We start from the raw sequence: 11863 nt of genomic DNA, 5'->3' as shown, positions 1-11863 counted from the left end.
TGCCATCCTTAGAACTCAGGAAGCCCAGCCAGGGCAAAGCCTGAGTACTATACACCTTCCACTCCTCTCCCAGCTTTGAAACCAAGCAGGGCATCCTTCCAGCAAGGGATACCTCTGTTAGTAAGCAGGGAAAATGTGACTAGGAAGTTTCTAGCTGTGATTTGTGACAGATCTTACTAACCTCATCTCAGAAGGACGGGTCAGGAGATCATTTTACACACTGGGGACAAACTTTAGGACCCAGGACATATCTGCTTCTTGCTCCTGGACTGGTTTGGGCTACTTCCTTACCTACAGTCTGACCCACAACCACCCATACACCTTGGAAGTTTGGGAGTCAGTAGGGATCCAAGATGGATGAGGACAGGATTCAAGTGGATGCCATTTGCTCTTTATTATTATTGTTTTCTTGTAAAGAAGGAAACAAAATGTTACAGCCAAACTCAACAATTATGAAAAGAAAGAGAGAGAGATAAATCAGAAGCAAGTTTGTCTGTTGTTCCCAGGCTCCAGTGAAATGCTGACATATTACTGAATGCACAGATTTCCCAGCTGACTATGGTCAACACATGAATACAAGCACAGTTTAAAGCGGTACCAAAATTAATCAATTTCACGGTAATTATTTCTATAAGCTCAGTTGCACATATCAGGGTTTCCACTGTCACAAATTCACAATGTCAGAACGAAATAGCAGATGTGTTCAGGCCTGGGAAAGTGGCATCTGTGAGGGAAGATGGATTGAGAGGCAAAAGCAGCTGGGGGATTTGTCCCAATCCTGAAAATCTGAAGGCTGGGAGTGGGTAAAGGGCAGGCACTGTTCAGCAGTCAGATGTCAGTACAGTGAAACAACTGTTGAGGCATTGAGCTTGAGAGGGTGTGCTATTTGGGTATGTTTGTCAGAGAAATTCTTGCTAGAGAGAGACTCGCTGCCCACAGTCTGAAAGGAAAAGCTCCCACGTTTGAATATTTGGAGGCGAATGATGGAGCGGCCAGTCTGACAGTGAAGCATCTGCTTTACAGAATATTTAGAAAGATACATCACGTGTATTAGTTTAAATTGCAGTCCAGTTCACAAACTATGTCATTCACAGGATAAATAAAGGAGTAGAGTGAAAGGCTGCAATATCCAACATCCCTGCAATGGAGAGAGAACAAGAGATCACCCTGTACATACAAGAAGTGCTGAACCGCAAAGCTGAAGGCACGGTGAAGGGATCCTTAATATCTTGAGCCTTTTCTTTGAAAAGGGTACTCATTTTAAACTGGATTTCTCTTACACAAAAGACCCTGAACATTGGCTAAAGGGAAGAATATTTCAAATATTTTTATGTAGCCAGAATCATAGCTACTGTGAATTGTCTTGAGTTGTGATTTTCTCGAAGTTCTGAAGTAGTGGGCTTCAAATTAATGGACTTTTACTATAGTTGCAAGCAGTCTGATTACTGTACTTTTAAATTAGCTAATTGTAGTGATTAGTATCAGTAGAGTTCTGTGGCAGGGGGGTGGGGGGCTGTGCTTGTTTCTGAATCAGTGAAGTCCTGAAATGGAGCTTCATTACTTGTCAAGCTGAAAAGCCACCTAGACCAGCAGCTATGCCAAGATATCCATCTCAGCCTCAACTGTGAGTGTCCACACATGAGACAGCACACATGCATACTCCTAGAAAGACAGAGCCTCCGTGAGTGAGACTCTCTCCATGATCTCTCTCTCTCGGACAAAATAGCAATCTAGAGGCAGTGTTGAACTTTTTTTTCTTCCTTCTCATGGGATGTCATTTGGTTGTCAAAAGATCAGCTCCACCTGGGGGTTGTGATGCTCCACCCACTGGCAGAGGGGAAACATTCGGCTCTGACTACTTGACAAAGAGACACTTTCCTGTCCTGAATTCCTCATATTCGGGCTACCAAAAAGGCAATGTCTGACAGATCAGGCAGACTCCTGTTTCTGGAAGCACCCTAAGGAATTCACATTCATGGCAGTGGGATTGGAAGTTGAAAGAGAGACCTCCCGGGGCTGACTGCTCAGCACTGCGTCTCCATCAGCCAGGGCTCGACGCAGCTGTGCGGGTGGTGTGCACACGCCAGGCACCTGTGCACCCCACTCTTGCACTTGTGCTTTCATTTTGAAAACCAGAGGCAATGGGGAGTGGGGGAGGGACAGGATCTCGATTTTTCTTTTTAAAAATCTTAAAAAGTTTTTGGGTTGAAAACAACTGACAGTCACATTTCAAGAAATTTTTTAAAGGACTTCTTTTTGAAAAATGAAAAACATCTAAGTAAACATAGCCCCGCCATACCCAAAGTCAATAGTCATACATCTTTCCACAAAAAGAAAAAAAAAAACAAAAAAAATGCCCAGGAGTTCTCCGATTTTTTTCAGCTGCTGACGCCCACAGAACAGGAGCCTGGGCCAGGGGCATCATGCCAAAAGGGCGTGTGAGCGGGGGTTGCACAGGGTGGAGGCCTGCAGAATGGAGCTGCTTTGTCTTCTTCCAAAGCCTTTTTCAAGGAGGCAAACGGTGACAACTTTGGGGGTTGGGCGTCCAATAGTTAATGTCACTTTTCCTTGCTCAGGGTCCTGTCATCAGGCTACTCAGCCCTGGGAGGGGAGGTGACATTCCTCTTTTCAGACCGGATCCCTCCTGGTACAAATATAGCTGCACACCGGCTATTGTTTCAGATAAGCAATGAGAAAAGGCAACGTGCACACTTAGATACACACACACACACAGACACACATACACACACACACACACACACACACGCATAGCAGTCCAAAAACAACAAAAATGTAGCCACGAAAGAGTTAGCATTGTATCAAATCCACCTCCATACAAAGATAGAGTTTGAAAAGATATGTACAGGGCATTCGTAAAAGCCAAGTGTGCACCGCAAGGAGTGATGCCGCTGTGTGCTGTACAGTCTTTTTTCTACAATGTGCTGCAAAAACCATCCCAGAGACCATGGTGCAACCCCACCTGGCAGAACATCATGAAGCATCTGAACCGAACACCACAGTCCTTAAGCAACCACCTGTGACTCTTCCCACGGCCTGTCCTCAGTCCCTGAAGGACACATGCTGCTCTCCATGGGCCAGGCCTTGGGCTTCTTCCTGCTCTCTCCCATTACCACCCAGCTGCAACTCAGATGCCAAAGGCAGCGGGCATTTCTTGGCAAGCTCCCTTTGGCTCTGATCAGCGGAGCTCATGCCTGGCTCTGTGCTAACTGAGTAGACTTAGGATAACTTTCTTCTCACCTGCTCCCAGGTCACACTCTGGCACCTACTTGAAGAAATATTGGGAGAGCCAGGGCTAGCCCCGAGCTTCAGGTTTCCCCAGGTCCCCAACATGGAAAAGCAGGGGCCTTCTAAGCCAAAAACCCCTTTGTGACGAAGGGCAGGAGTGCAATGTTGAAGGCCCAGGGGAGGAAAAGACAAAGGAATGAAAGGTAGAATGTCACCTGCTTAGCATCTCTGGCATCAGGGAGCTCTGGGGAGGACGAGAGGATGGAAAGGGTCAACTGACGGGAGATTGACTCCCCAAGTGGAGACTCAACATCAGAGGCATATGAGGGCCTCAGCTAAGACTGCTTCCTTACAACCTACACCTTTCTAGAAGACTCTTCCTAAGGTAAACCTCACTGGCTTCCTGGCACTTCAAGCACTTCACAGGCATTTGCTCAGTCAGCCTCCAACAGGCCTGTGAGGTAGGGGTAAGGATGGAAAACCCCAGCCACACTGTGGAGTGGTCCAAGCTGGTGGCCTCACTGGGATAGGGACACAAGCCTTCTCACTGAAAGCATGTCCCAGGGCAAGTCCTCAGGGCTATAGCAGCCTCCAGAAGTCCTCTGTGGCCTGAAGGCAGGGCTGCATTCAAGGAATGAGTCCCAATGTCTGCCTTAGAGAGATATTTTGATAGAAAGAAGCTTGTCAACTCAGTGAGTTTTAAACTGCTGTGATTGCCAATAGACCCAGGCCATGTATTCTTGCACCACACAAAAATTTGCTACAGTTTTTAAAGCACCACAGAGGAGAAATGGTTTGGTGTTGAGGTCAAGAGGATGGAGACGGAAGTAAGGGGAGGCGGTATCAACAGTGTCTAGCATGGTCACTGACAGTTAAAGGGCAGGTGCCTTCTGCCCTACTGCTGTCCAAAGCCTCACTGAAAACAGACTGGCACCTGGCAACAGCAGAGCAAACCCCAAATGGGCCTTTGACTCCAGGCCACGGGCTTCTCCACAAGTGTTTTAAAAGGGACACTTTAGGATCTTCTCCCGAGATGGGCACCATCATTAAGGAGAAATTCTCAATCTGAAGTTCAATTTCAATGCACCGTTCACAAAAAGTAGGCTCATGCCAGTGGGTAGTGATTTGAACACAGCTGGTCCACATGTCTGGAGAGACAAGCACACTAGAAACTGAATGGCAGAGTCCACGTGGGCCCCTTGGTCAATGTGGATGAGGAAACTCTGCCACCCAGCCCTCTGGCCCTCATCCTTCACACACCCTGTCCTCCTTCCAGGAATGTGGGGACAGGTTTTGGGGCAGGTGGGCATCACAGATCCGTGTGATGAATTTCCCTTGGCCTCCTATGAACGGTGCTAGAGTTTTGTTCTATTGTGTTCATTATTTATTTGTCATGATTTTTTTCACTTTGTTTTTGCTCAATCCTTGTCCCTGTCCTCCAAATATAAGCAAGGACAGAAAGCACAGAACTGTGGAGGGAAAGGGGTGCTGAAAGGCTGGCTTCCCTCCCTTACCCCTGTGGCCTAGGGCTCCAGACACAGACAGGCCTCCAGCCAGCCCCACAGCCCCCGGGCCCGGCCTTTGGACATTCTGGTTACAATCAACTCAATGGGGTGATTCCTTTGGCATAAGAGAAGCCAGTTCCTGATGAAAAGACAGGATGTTGGAGGCTTGGGGGTCATCCCAAAGGGTTGGGCACTTTGGCCTTTGGCTCTTCCGGGAGCTTTGACTCATGCGTGGTCCCTACCCCCACCCTCCCCACTTGTCTGTGACAACTGACTTCCTAAAACTCCGCAGTTAGGGAATTATTTGGCAACAAGGAGGCTAAGGCTGCTTTGTGGTGGCACAGTCTTTAAAAAGTCCAAAAGAAAATATGAGACCTCGGAAAGAGGCGTTCATCCAGGACAGGGCATAAACGTCCCACTATTTGTCAGCGCCAGGGTTGGCGGCCACTATCTCCTCGTACTTTGGGGGTGGGTCGCTGTAAGACATGCTGGCCTCCTCACTGCTGCTCTCTTGAGGCGCAGTCACCTCCTCGTAGGAGGGGGGAGGGGTGGTGCTGGACAGTCTGGAGAGAGAGAGCTCAGGGAGGTAGAGAGTGCTCTCGAGCCGGACTGTGGTCCTGCCCCCCCGACTGGGCCCTACCACCACCTGGGGGCTGCTCACTGCCTCTCGGTGCCCAGAAGGCTCCCCTTGACTATGCATGGTACCCCGGTACACCATGACCCGGGGGAGGGTGTGCCCGGCGCGACTGGCTAGGTACCGGTTCTGAGCATAGGAGGGGTGGTGACGGGTCGCTTTCTGCAGCTGGCACCTCCAGATGATGAACAAGGCGATGACAATCAGCAATGCCACCCCCAGAAGGGGTACCACCACGTACATGGCATCTGAGCTCTGCGAGGGGTCTCGGACTGAGTATGCTGCATTTGGGTACCCCTTCCAGAACTCCATCTGCAAAAGAAAAAGGGGTACTTACAAGAAGCTCAAGCTCCAGGTGGGCTCAGAGACCTTCAGTAAGTCTGGTGCTTCCTACCCTTCCCCATCTGACTTGTCTCAGAGAGTTACTAGAGAGGCAGCAGAATGTACCAAGGGCAAAGGACAATGCTCCCAAGTGAGGAGGACCCCAAAAGAGTCAGGCAATAGGACTGTACGGACTTTATCTGCTCCTTGATGGCCCTAGTGGCTATGCCTTAGGCTGGGTGGCTTTCCTTGCTTCTCACTCGTCTGCATTACCAGGGCCTGTTCTTGTTATTCCTGAGGCTACTTCTACTCCCAGAACCAGCCCCAGGGTGGTACATGCCGTTTTCTCTTTGTTCTCAAACACTTCCTTGACCTCCTCGTAGCTGCAGATCTCCTCCATGCACTCTCGCTCGATGGTGCCCTGGCGCAGCTCCTCCAGGAACTCATTGGCACGAGGGAATCGTTTCAGGACCGAATGGGCATCCTTGGCCTCCAGAAACACTGAAGAGAGAGCCCTACTGAGGCCTGGAATGGGGAGATGCCCAGGGGCTCCTTCAAACCAGGCCCAGCCCAGCAACTGAAGCATAATTATGCAGGGAAACAAGGCCGAGTGAGCAGGCAAGACACCAGGCTTCTGACCAAAGGACATGGCCAGCCCTTTGTAAAAGGGATGGAAAGGCTGACATTCTATGCTGCCATGATACACCTGTCTAGAATACCATGGCCCCAACAAGGCTCAGGCCCCTGGTTACATGGAAGAAAATGGGAGCCAACTGCAAGGAAAGTGCACGTTGCACAGGAACAATAAAGAATAAGAACTATGAGTAGGCAATCTTCAGTGACTAAATCTCCAGTATCTTTCGCATCACCTTGAAAAGTGAAAGTTGGAGCCCTTGCAATGAGAATGTATTCCTCTTTAAGGCTGATACTGGTAGAAATAATACCAGATAATCCTAGAAGACTCTACCTGGGTGGCATTCCTCCACCTGAACATCCACCTGTGCCACCAGGTTGTCTGGCATCAATAGTCTTGTTCAAGAAAGCCTAATGCAAAGCCAGCCTGGGCTAGATCAGACAAGTGGGCATACACGAGCCTGAGAGCACCTCTGGGGATGGGAAGTAGCAGGGTTCAGATGGAGAGTCTAAGCCTTTACAGACAGGGCACAGACTCCCCCTACAATACCGTCTTTGGATGCTGCGCATATGTACTTATTCCAGAGAGAGAGACCCAGCTACAACCAGGCTGACCAGAATAGCTTGAGCTCTGCACCCACATAAGCCTAAGTTGAGACTGTGAAGGATGAAAGAAGAGGTGACATTTGCTCCGTTGTTCACCTAGAGGTGGGACTTCCTGGTTCCCATGTAAAGCAACTCCCCCTGGATGCCCAAGCTGGCATGTCTTTGCCAGTGGGCAAGCACCCTTCCCCAGGTCCTATGGCCTGTCACATTAGTGTCACTCAGGCAAGTTTGGGTACGTACACATCTACAAGTGACATATGCTCCAGAAGGGAGCCAAAGTGTTGAGAGGGCAAAACTGCTACTCAGCTATTTGGAAAATGGCTACAGGGCCACTTGGGGGGTGGGGGGCAGGGAAGCTGGGAAGGACTTGAAACCTGACTCATGAACCCCTAAGCATGACCCTCCACGGCTCTGCCCGGATCTGGAAAAACTCACCTGCCATGATGCTTCCTCAGCTCCAGGGTCTCACTTCTCTGGAGTAAGAGAAAAGCAAAGTTGCAGTGAAACCACATCTAGAAATTTACAGGGAACCCTCTTGGCTCTGGGATGTGCCCCCTTCCCACTGGCCTGGTCAAAAGGTTGAAGCAGCACCTTGTGGGGCGCATCGTCCTCCATGCAGCCACCCATAGCTTCTGCTGCTTCTGATTCTGCCCCAAGTTCTTCTCCAGAGACCTTCCCAGGCCCAGCAGGGCCCAACGCAAACCTTTAAGCATTTTCCCCCAAGAACATGTTCTGAGCATCTATAAGAACCAGGGGTTGACCTTTTTCTTTAAGAAAGGAAAGCTCCTACAGGCTGAGGCTTCTCCTTCCTTGCTCCCCTCAATGAATCTTTGCAACTTCCAGTTGGAAAGGACCTCAGAGATAGATGAGGAAATAAAGCCCAGAGAGACGTGCTCAGACAAGGTTAAGCAAATCAACAGTGACAGTGGCAGGACCAGAATTCACAACTAATTTTGATCACAGTGGTGAGTCACAGATATCTCCAATGACAAGCATGTTCCCTGAAAACAAAGCTTAACACAGCATCAACCATCTCAAAAGTCACTGCCTTGCTGGGACTAGCCTATAGCAATCTTCAATGGACACATCTTCTACAGGGTCTCATCCTCCATGCACAACAATGCTGCATTCTTCATATTCCCAGGCATATCCAGAAGACCCAAACCCAAGTGACCCAGTGTTCATCTTCACCAGACAAAGAGGCAAGATACCTGGAATGTTCTGGAACCAGGCCTCTCTTCTCTCTTTGCATTAAAGCCTATAGCAGTAGAGTACCAAGACATGAATTTAGATGACCAACACTGAGATGCCAACTAGAAGAGTTGCCCCTAATGTGAGCTATTGTCCGAAAGCCTTTCTCCTGCTAAGGAGCTCTCCAGACAGTACTTAAACCGTGGTCACAGCACACTGCTCCCTCTGTCCCTCCCCACAACACACACGCCCACTCATACACACATTCTGGAGCCCTTGCTGAGCTGTCCACATCTGGGAGCAATCACCCCACTGCTCCCCTCCCCAAGCAGAAGCTCTGGTTTTATGACTAACTGGTTGCAAGACACGTGAACTGCGGAATCCATTGAGCCCTCCTTTTTGCCTAGGCTGCCAGGAAGTTCAGTGTCACTATTGCCAGTCAAGTACAGGCACACTGGAAGCCTAGCTGTTAAGCACATATGCTTCTCTCCTGTGATGTGGTATACAGCTTTCTATTTATGTTTTCAGTGTCTTACTGTGCATTTATAATATGTCACCTAATCCTTTTGGCAAACAGTTGGGATAAAAATCAATAATTTAGGCTATCGCAGTGGCTCATGCCTGTAATCCCAACACTTTGGGAGGCTGAGGTGGGCAGATCACCTGAGGTCAGGAGTTTGAGACCAGCCTGACCAGAAAATGGTGAAACCCCATCTCTACTAAAAATACAAAAATTAATTGGGCATGGTGCCGTGCACGCCTGTAGTCCCAGCTACTCAGGAGGCTGAGACAGGAGAATCACTGGAACCAGGGAGGCGGAGATTGCAGTAAGCCGAGATTGCGCCACTGCACTCCAGTTTGGGCAAGAAAGAAAAGAAAGCAAGAAGGCAAGAAAGCAAGAAAGAAGAAAAGAAAAGAAAGAGAGAGGAAGGAAGGAAGGAAGCGAGGAAGGAAGGAAGGAAGGAAGGAAGGAAGGAAGGAAGGAAGGAAGGAAGAAAGAAAGAAAGAAAGAAAGAAAGAAAGAAAGAAAGAAAGAAAGAAAGAAAGAAAGAAAGAAAGAAAGAAAGAAAAAAGAAAGAAAGAGGGAGGGAGGGAGGGGGGAAGGAAGGAAGGAAGGAGGAGGAAGGAAGGAAGGAAGAAGGAGGAAGGAAGGAAGGAAGGAAAATTAAAGGTAAACAGCAAATCTGACACCTATTTGTGGAAAAGCCACATCAAGGGGCTTTGTCTTTTGAACCCTGTAACATTCCCACTCAAAACTATCAACATGTGAATTTGCCACAGATGGGACTGCCTTGTGAGACAGTTGGCCTCAATGTTTGTCAGAACCAAGTGGAATATGATCTCAAAATTATGCTTGCTTATGGATATCTGAGCTTATGTGGTGAGGGTGTGGATGTAGTATGCATCATGGCAAGGATTTTTTGATTGAAGAAAAATGGAGCTTGTTGTATCTAGGTTGAAAAGAATGTAATACGTCTTAACTAATAGGGAAAGAGAGAAAAATATGTTGCATTGGCTTATCAAAGGAAACTGCAGTGGGATTTTTTTAAAAAATGTGAAAAATGGTACATAATAGATTATATATATCCATCTTTGTCCCCACACACACCCAACTTGGGTCAAAGATGGCTATATGTCACACCTATCATAGGACCCGAATACATGTTATCCCTGATGCCATCCTGCTAAAGTCATCAGTTCTTTTTAGCTTCAGTCGAGCCAGGACCCCCAAAACAGTTCCCGACGGCCGTCCACGCCATTCAGCAATTCTGGTAGCCCCCTTCACTGGACTGCTGCGCCTCCATGGAGGCCTTTCCCCTCCTCCCCAAAATGTAGCGCCTGCTTCTTCTCCCTATAAATATACCATCATAGACAGTTTACTATGGCAACAATAAGGAAGCAGCGTGAGGGCTGCCACGACAGAGAATGAAGCTGCCAGCCATAACATGTTATGTCCCTCCCTGCCCCTGGTGGATACTGTAAAGCTGACTGTAGGCGGAGGAATTTTTACCCACTCCCCACAGGAACACAGCTGAATCTTACAGCTGGAAAGGAAGGAAGGCAGGGAACTGGCCACCACAAAGCCTTGCTTAACCCACCCCAGACTGAAGCTTCTGAATCTCAGCCCTCTGGGACACACTCCCAAAGTCCTTCACATGAAGCCTGGTGACCACCAGAGCACATGGTGTCCCAACCATGGCCTTCCAAACCACTTCTCCCAACCCTAAGACTTATTTCCTCCTCAGAACTGATCAACAGGAAACAGTTCCGTGATCCCCAATCGCATGAACCTCATCGACCCACCCAGTGACACGACAACTCCCAAATTAATGCTCAAACCAAACTCGTGGGGCCCCCTTGTCCCTTTCACACTCAGGCCACCCTGAAGTGCCCTGTCTCGCCCACCTTCGCCTGGACACCAGCGCCCCTGACCCAGCAACACTCTTCTCCCGGGGCTGCTCAAGACCCCCCCATCACCTTGGCCGGCCAGGCCTCTAGCTCTTCCCTCTCCAACAATGCCCTGCGCCCAGCTCGTTGGCCTGGACACTGACCGTGCCCTCCGGGACTGGGCAAACACCCAACCCAAATGGCCTCACGTTCTCCGGGCCCAGAAGCGGCCGCCCTGTTTGCGCACGCAGCCCGCCACCCTCGCTGCTGCGCCTCTTTCCAGCAGGGCCTCTGGTCCCCGCCCACCTGCTCCCCATCGGCCAAAGCCCCGGTCCGGCCAGTCGTCCTCCTCCCTCCCTTCCTCCCCTCGGCTGCCTCTCCACCGCCGGTACCACTGTCGCCTGCCCCTCCAGGGCCGAAGTTGCGCCTGGACCCCCGCCCTCGCAGCCGGGCGCCCCAGGCCCTGCCCCATTACTCGGCACCCCCCTGCCTGCCCTGCTCTCCTTCTGGGAGCTCCGCAGCTGCCCGCCCCCAACCCGCCGCGCCAGGCTGGCCTCGGCCCCGCGCCTCGCGCGCCACGACCGCAGTGCCCAGATCGCCAGGCCGCGATCGTCGCGCTGCCCGCGCACCGGCGCGGGTCCCTGGCCCGAGTGGAGGAGAGGGGGTGGGGGCGACGGAGTGGGCCGAGGGTTTGGGAGAGCGGGCGGGCAAGCTGGGCCGGAGGCGGCGGTGTGCACCGTGCACAGCGCGCCCGCGCCCCACTCTGCCGTGCCGGCGCCGCCCCTGCCCCGCCCGTGCCGCCGGGGGGCGGGGCCTGACTGGCGGGCTTGGGGCTCACAGAGGACCCTTGGCCAAAGCCCTGGTCCAGTGGTGACCCAAGGCGTGGGCCCTCGGAAGATACCGCGCAGCAGGGAGCTTGGGCTGCCGCTCTCAAGCCCGCGCGCCAGGCGTCCCTGCGCAGCCCAACCCCCGTCCTGTCCCCACCCCGGGCTCACCTGCCATTCAGGCCCGCCCGGCTCCTGGGGCCGCCGAAAAGAGAGGGGATCTAGCCTGCAGCCTAGGCCTGCCTTGCCAGGGATCCACAGGGCCCGCAGAAGAAGGGCCGAGTCGAGGCCGCGTTCCGCCAATGACTGGGTGACCTTGGCTTCCTCACTTACCTAACCCCACCCTGCCCTGGGAAGGCAGGCTTCTCTCCTGCAAAGTCCTAGAAATGGGGAGAATTCTGCCTCCCTCGTGAGGCTGCAGCGAGTTGAAGGAGGAAATGGGTTTGGAAAACTCTAAGGCTCAGTAAGGGGAGAAGGAATCTTCCGGGCCTGCAAGGAGCGCTAGATGGGGGCTC

The 11863-nt window shown here is 51.1% G+C and overlaps 1 protein-coding gene across 4 annotated transcripts; it reads right to left on the bottom strand.

Annotated features, from left to right (window-relative positions):
• Positions 1-369: 369 nt before the first annotated feature.
• PRRG3 (proline rich and Gla domain 3) lies at positions 370-11608 on the bottom strand. Of its 4 annotated transcripts, none has more exons than XM_017884083.1 (4): positions 11520-11608; positions 7381-7418; positions 6047-6207; positions 370-5697 (listed from the first exon to the last, which is right to left on the bottom strand). In XM_017884083.1, exons 2-4 carry the CDS (start codon positions 7385-7387, stop codon positions 5170-5172), a joined length of 696 nt encoding a protein of 231 aa, XP_017739572.1. In that variant the 5' UTR covers positions 7388-7418; positions 11520-11608; the 3' UTR covers positions 370-5169. The 4 variants fall into 4 exon arrangements, with proteins under 4 accessions (XP_017739572.1, XP_017739569.1, XP_017739570.1 ...); XM_017884080.1 differs by lacking the exon at positions 11520-11608 and adding an exon at positions 10734-10785 and having other exon boundaries at positions 6047-6231; positions 7381-7419; XM_017884081.1 differs by lacking the exon at positions 11520-11608 and adding an exon at positions 10734-10782 and having other exon boundaries at positions 7381-7419.
• Positions 11609-11863: the final 255 nt, after the last annotated feature.

The sequence above is a fragment of the Rhinopithecus bieti genome, unplaced genomic scaffold (genome assembly GCF_001698545.2).
Source record: "Rhinopithecus bieti isolate Rb0 unplaced genomic scaffold, ASM169854v2 scaffold_14838, whole genome shotgun sequence".
NCBI lineage: Eukaryota > Metazoa > Chordata > Mammalia > Primates > Cercopithecidae > Rhinopithecus > Rhinopithecus bieti.
This window is presented reverse-complemented; position numbering and strand designations above follow the sequence as displayed.

What these genes read in the sequence shown, in the direction of transcription:
- PRRG3 (XM_017884080.1), bottom strand. An exon ending in TTGAGAACAAAGAGAAAACG is followed by an intron (nt 5,698 to 6,046) that starts GCATGTACCACC and finishes TTTCTTTTGCAG; the next exon opens with ATGGAGTTCTGGAAGGGGTA.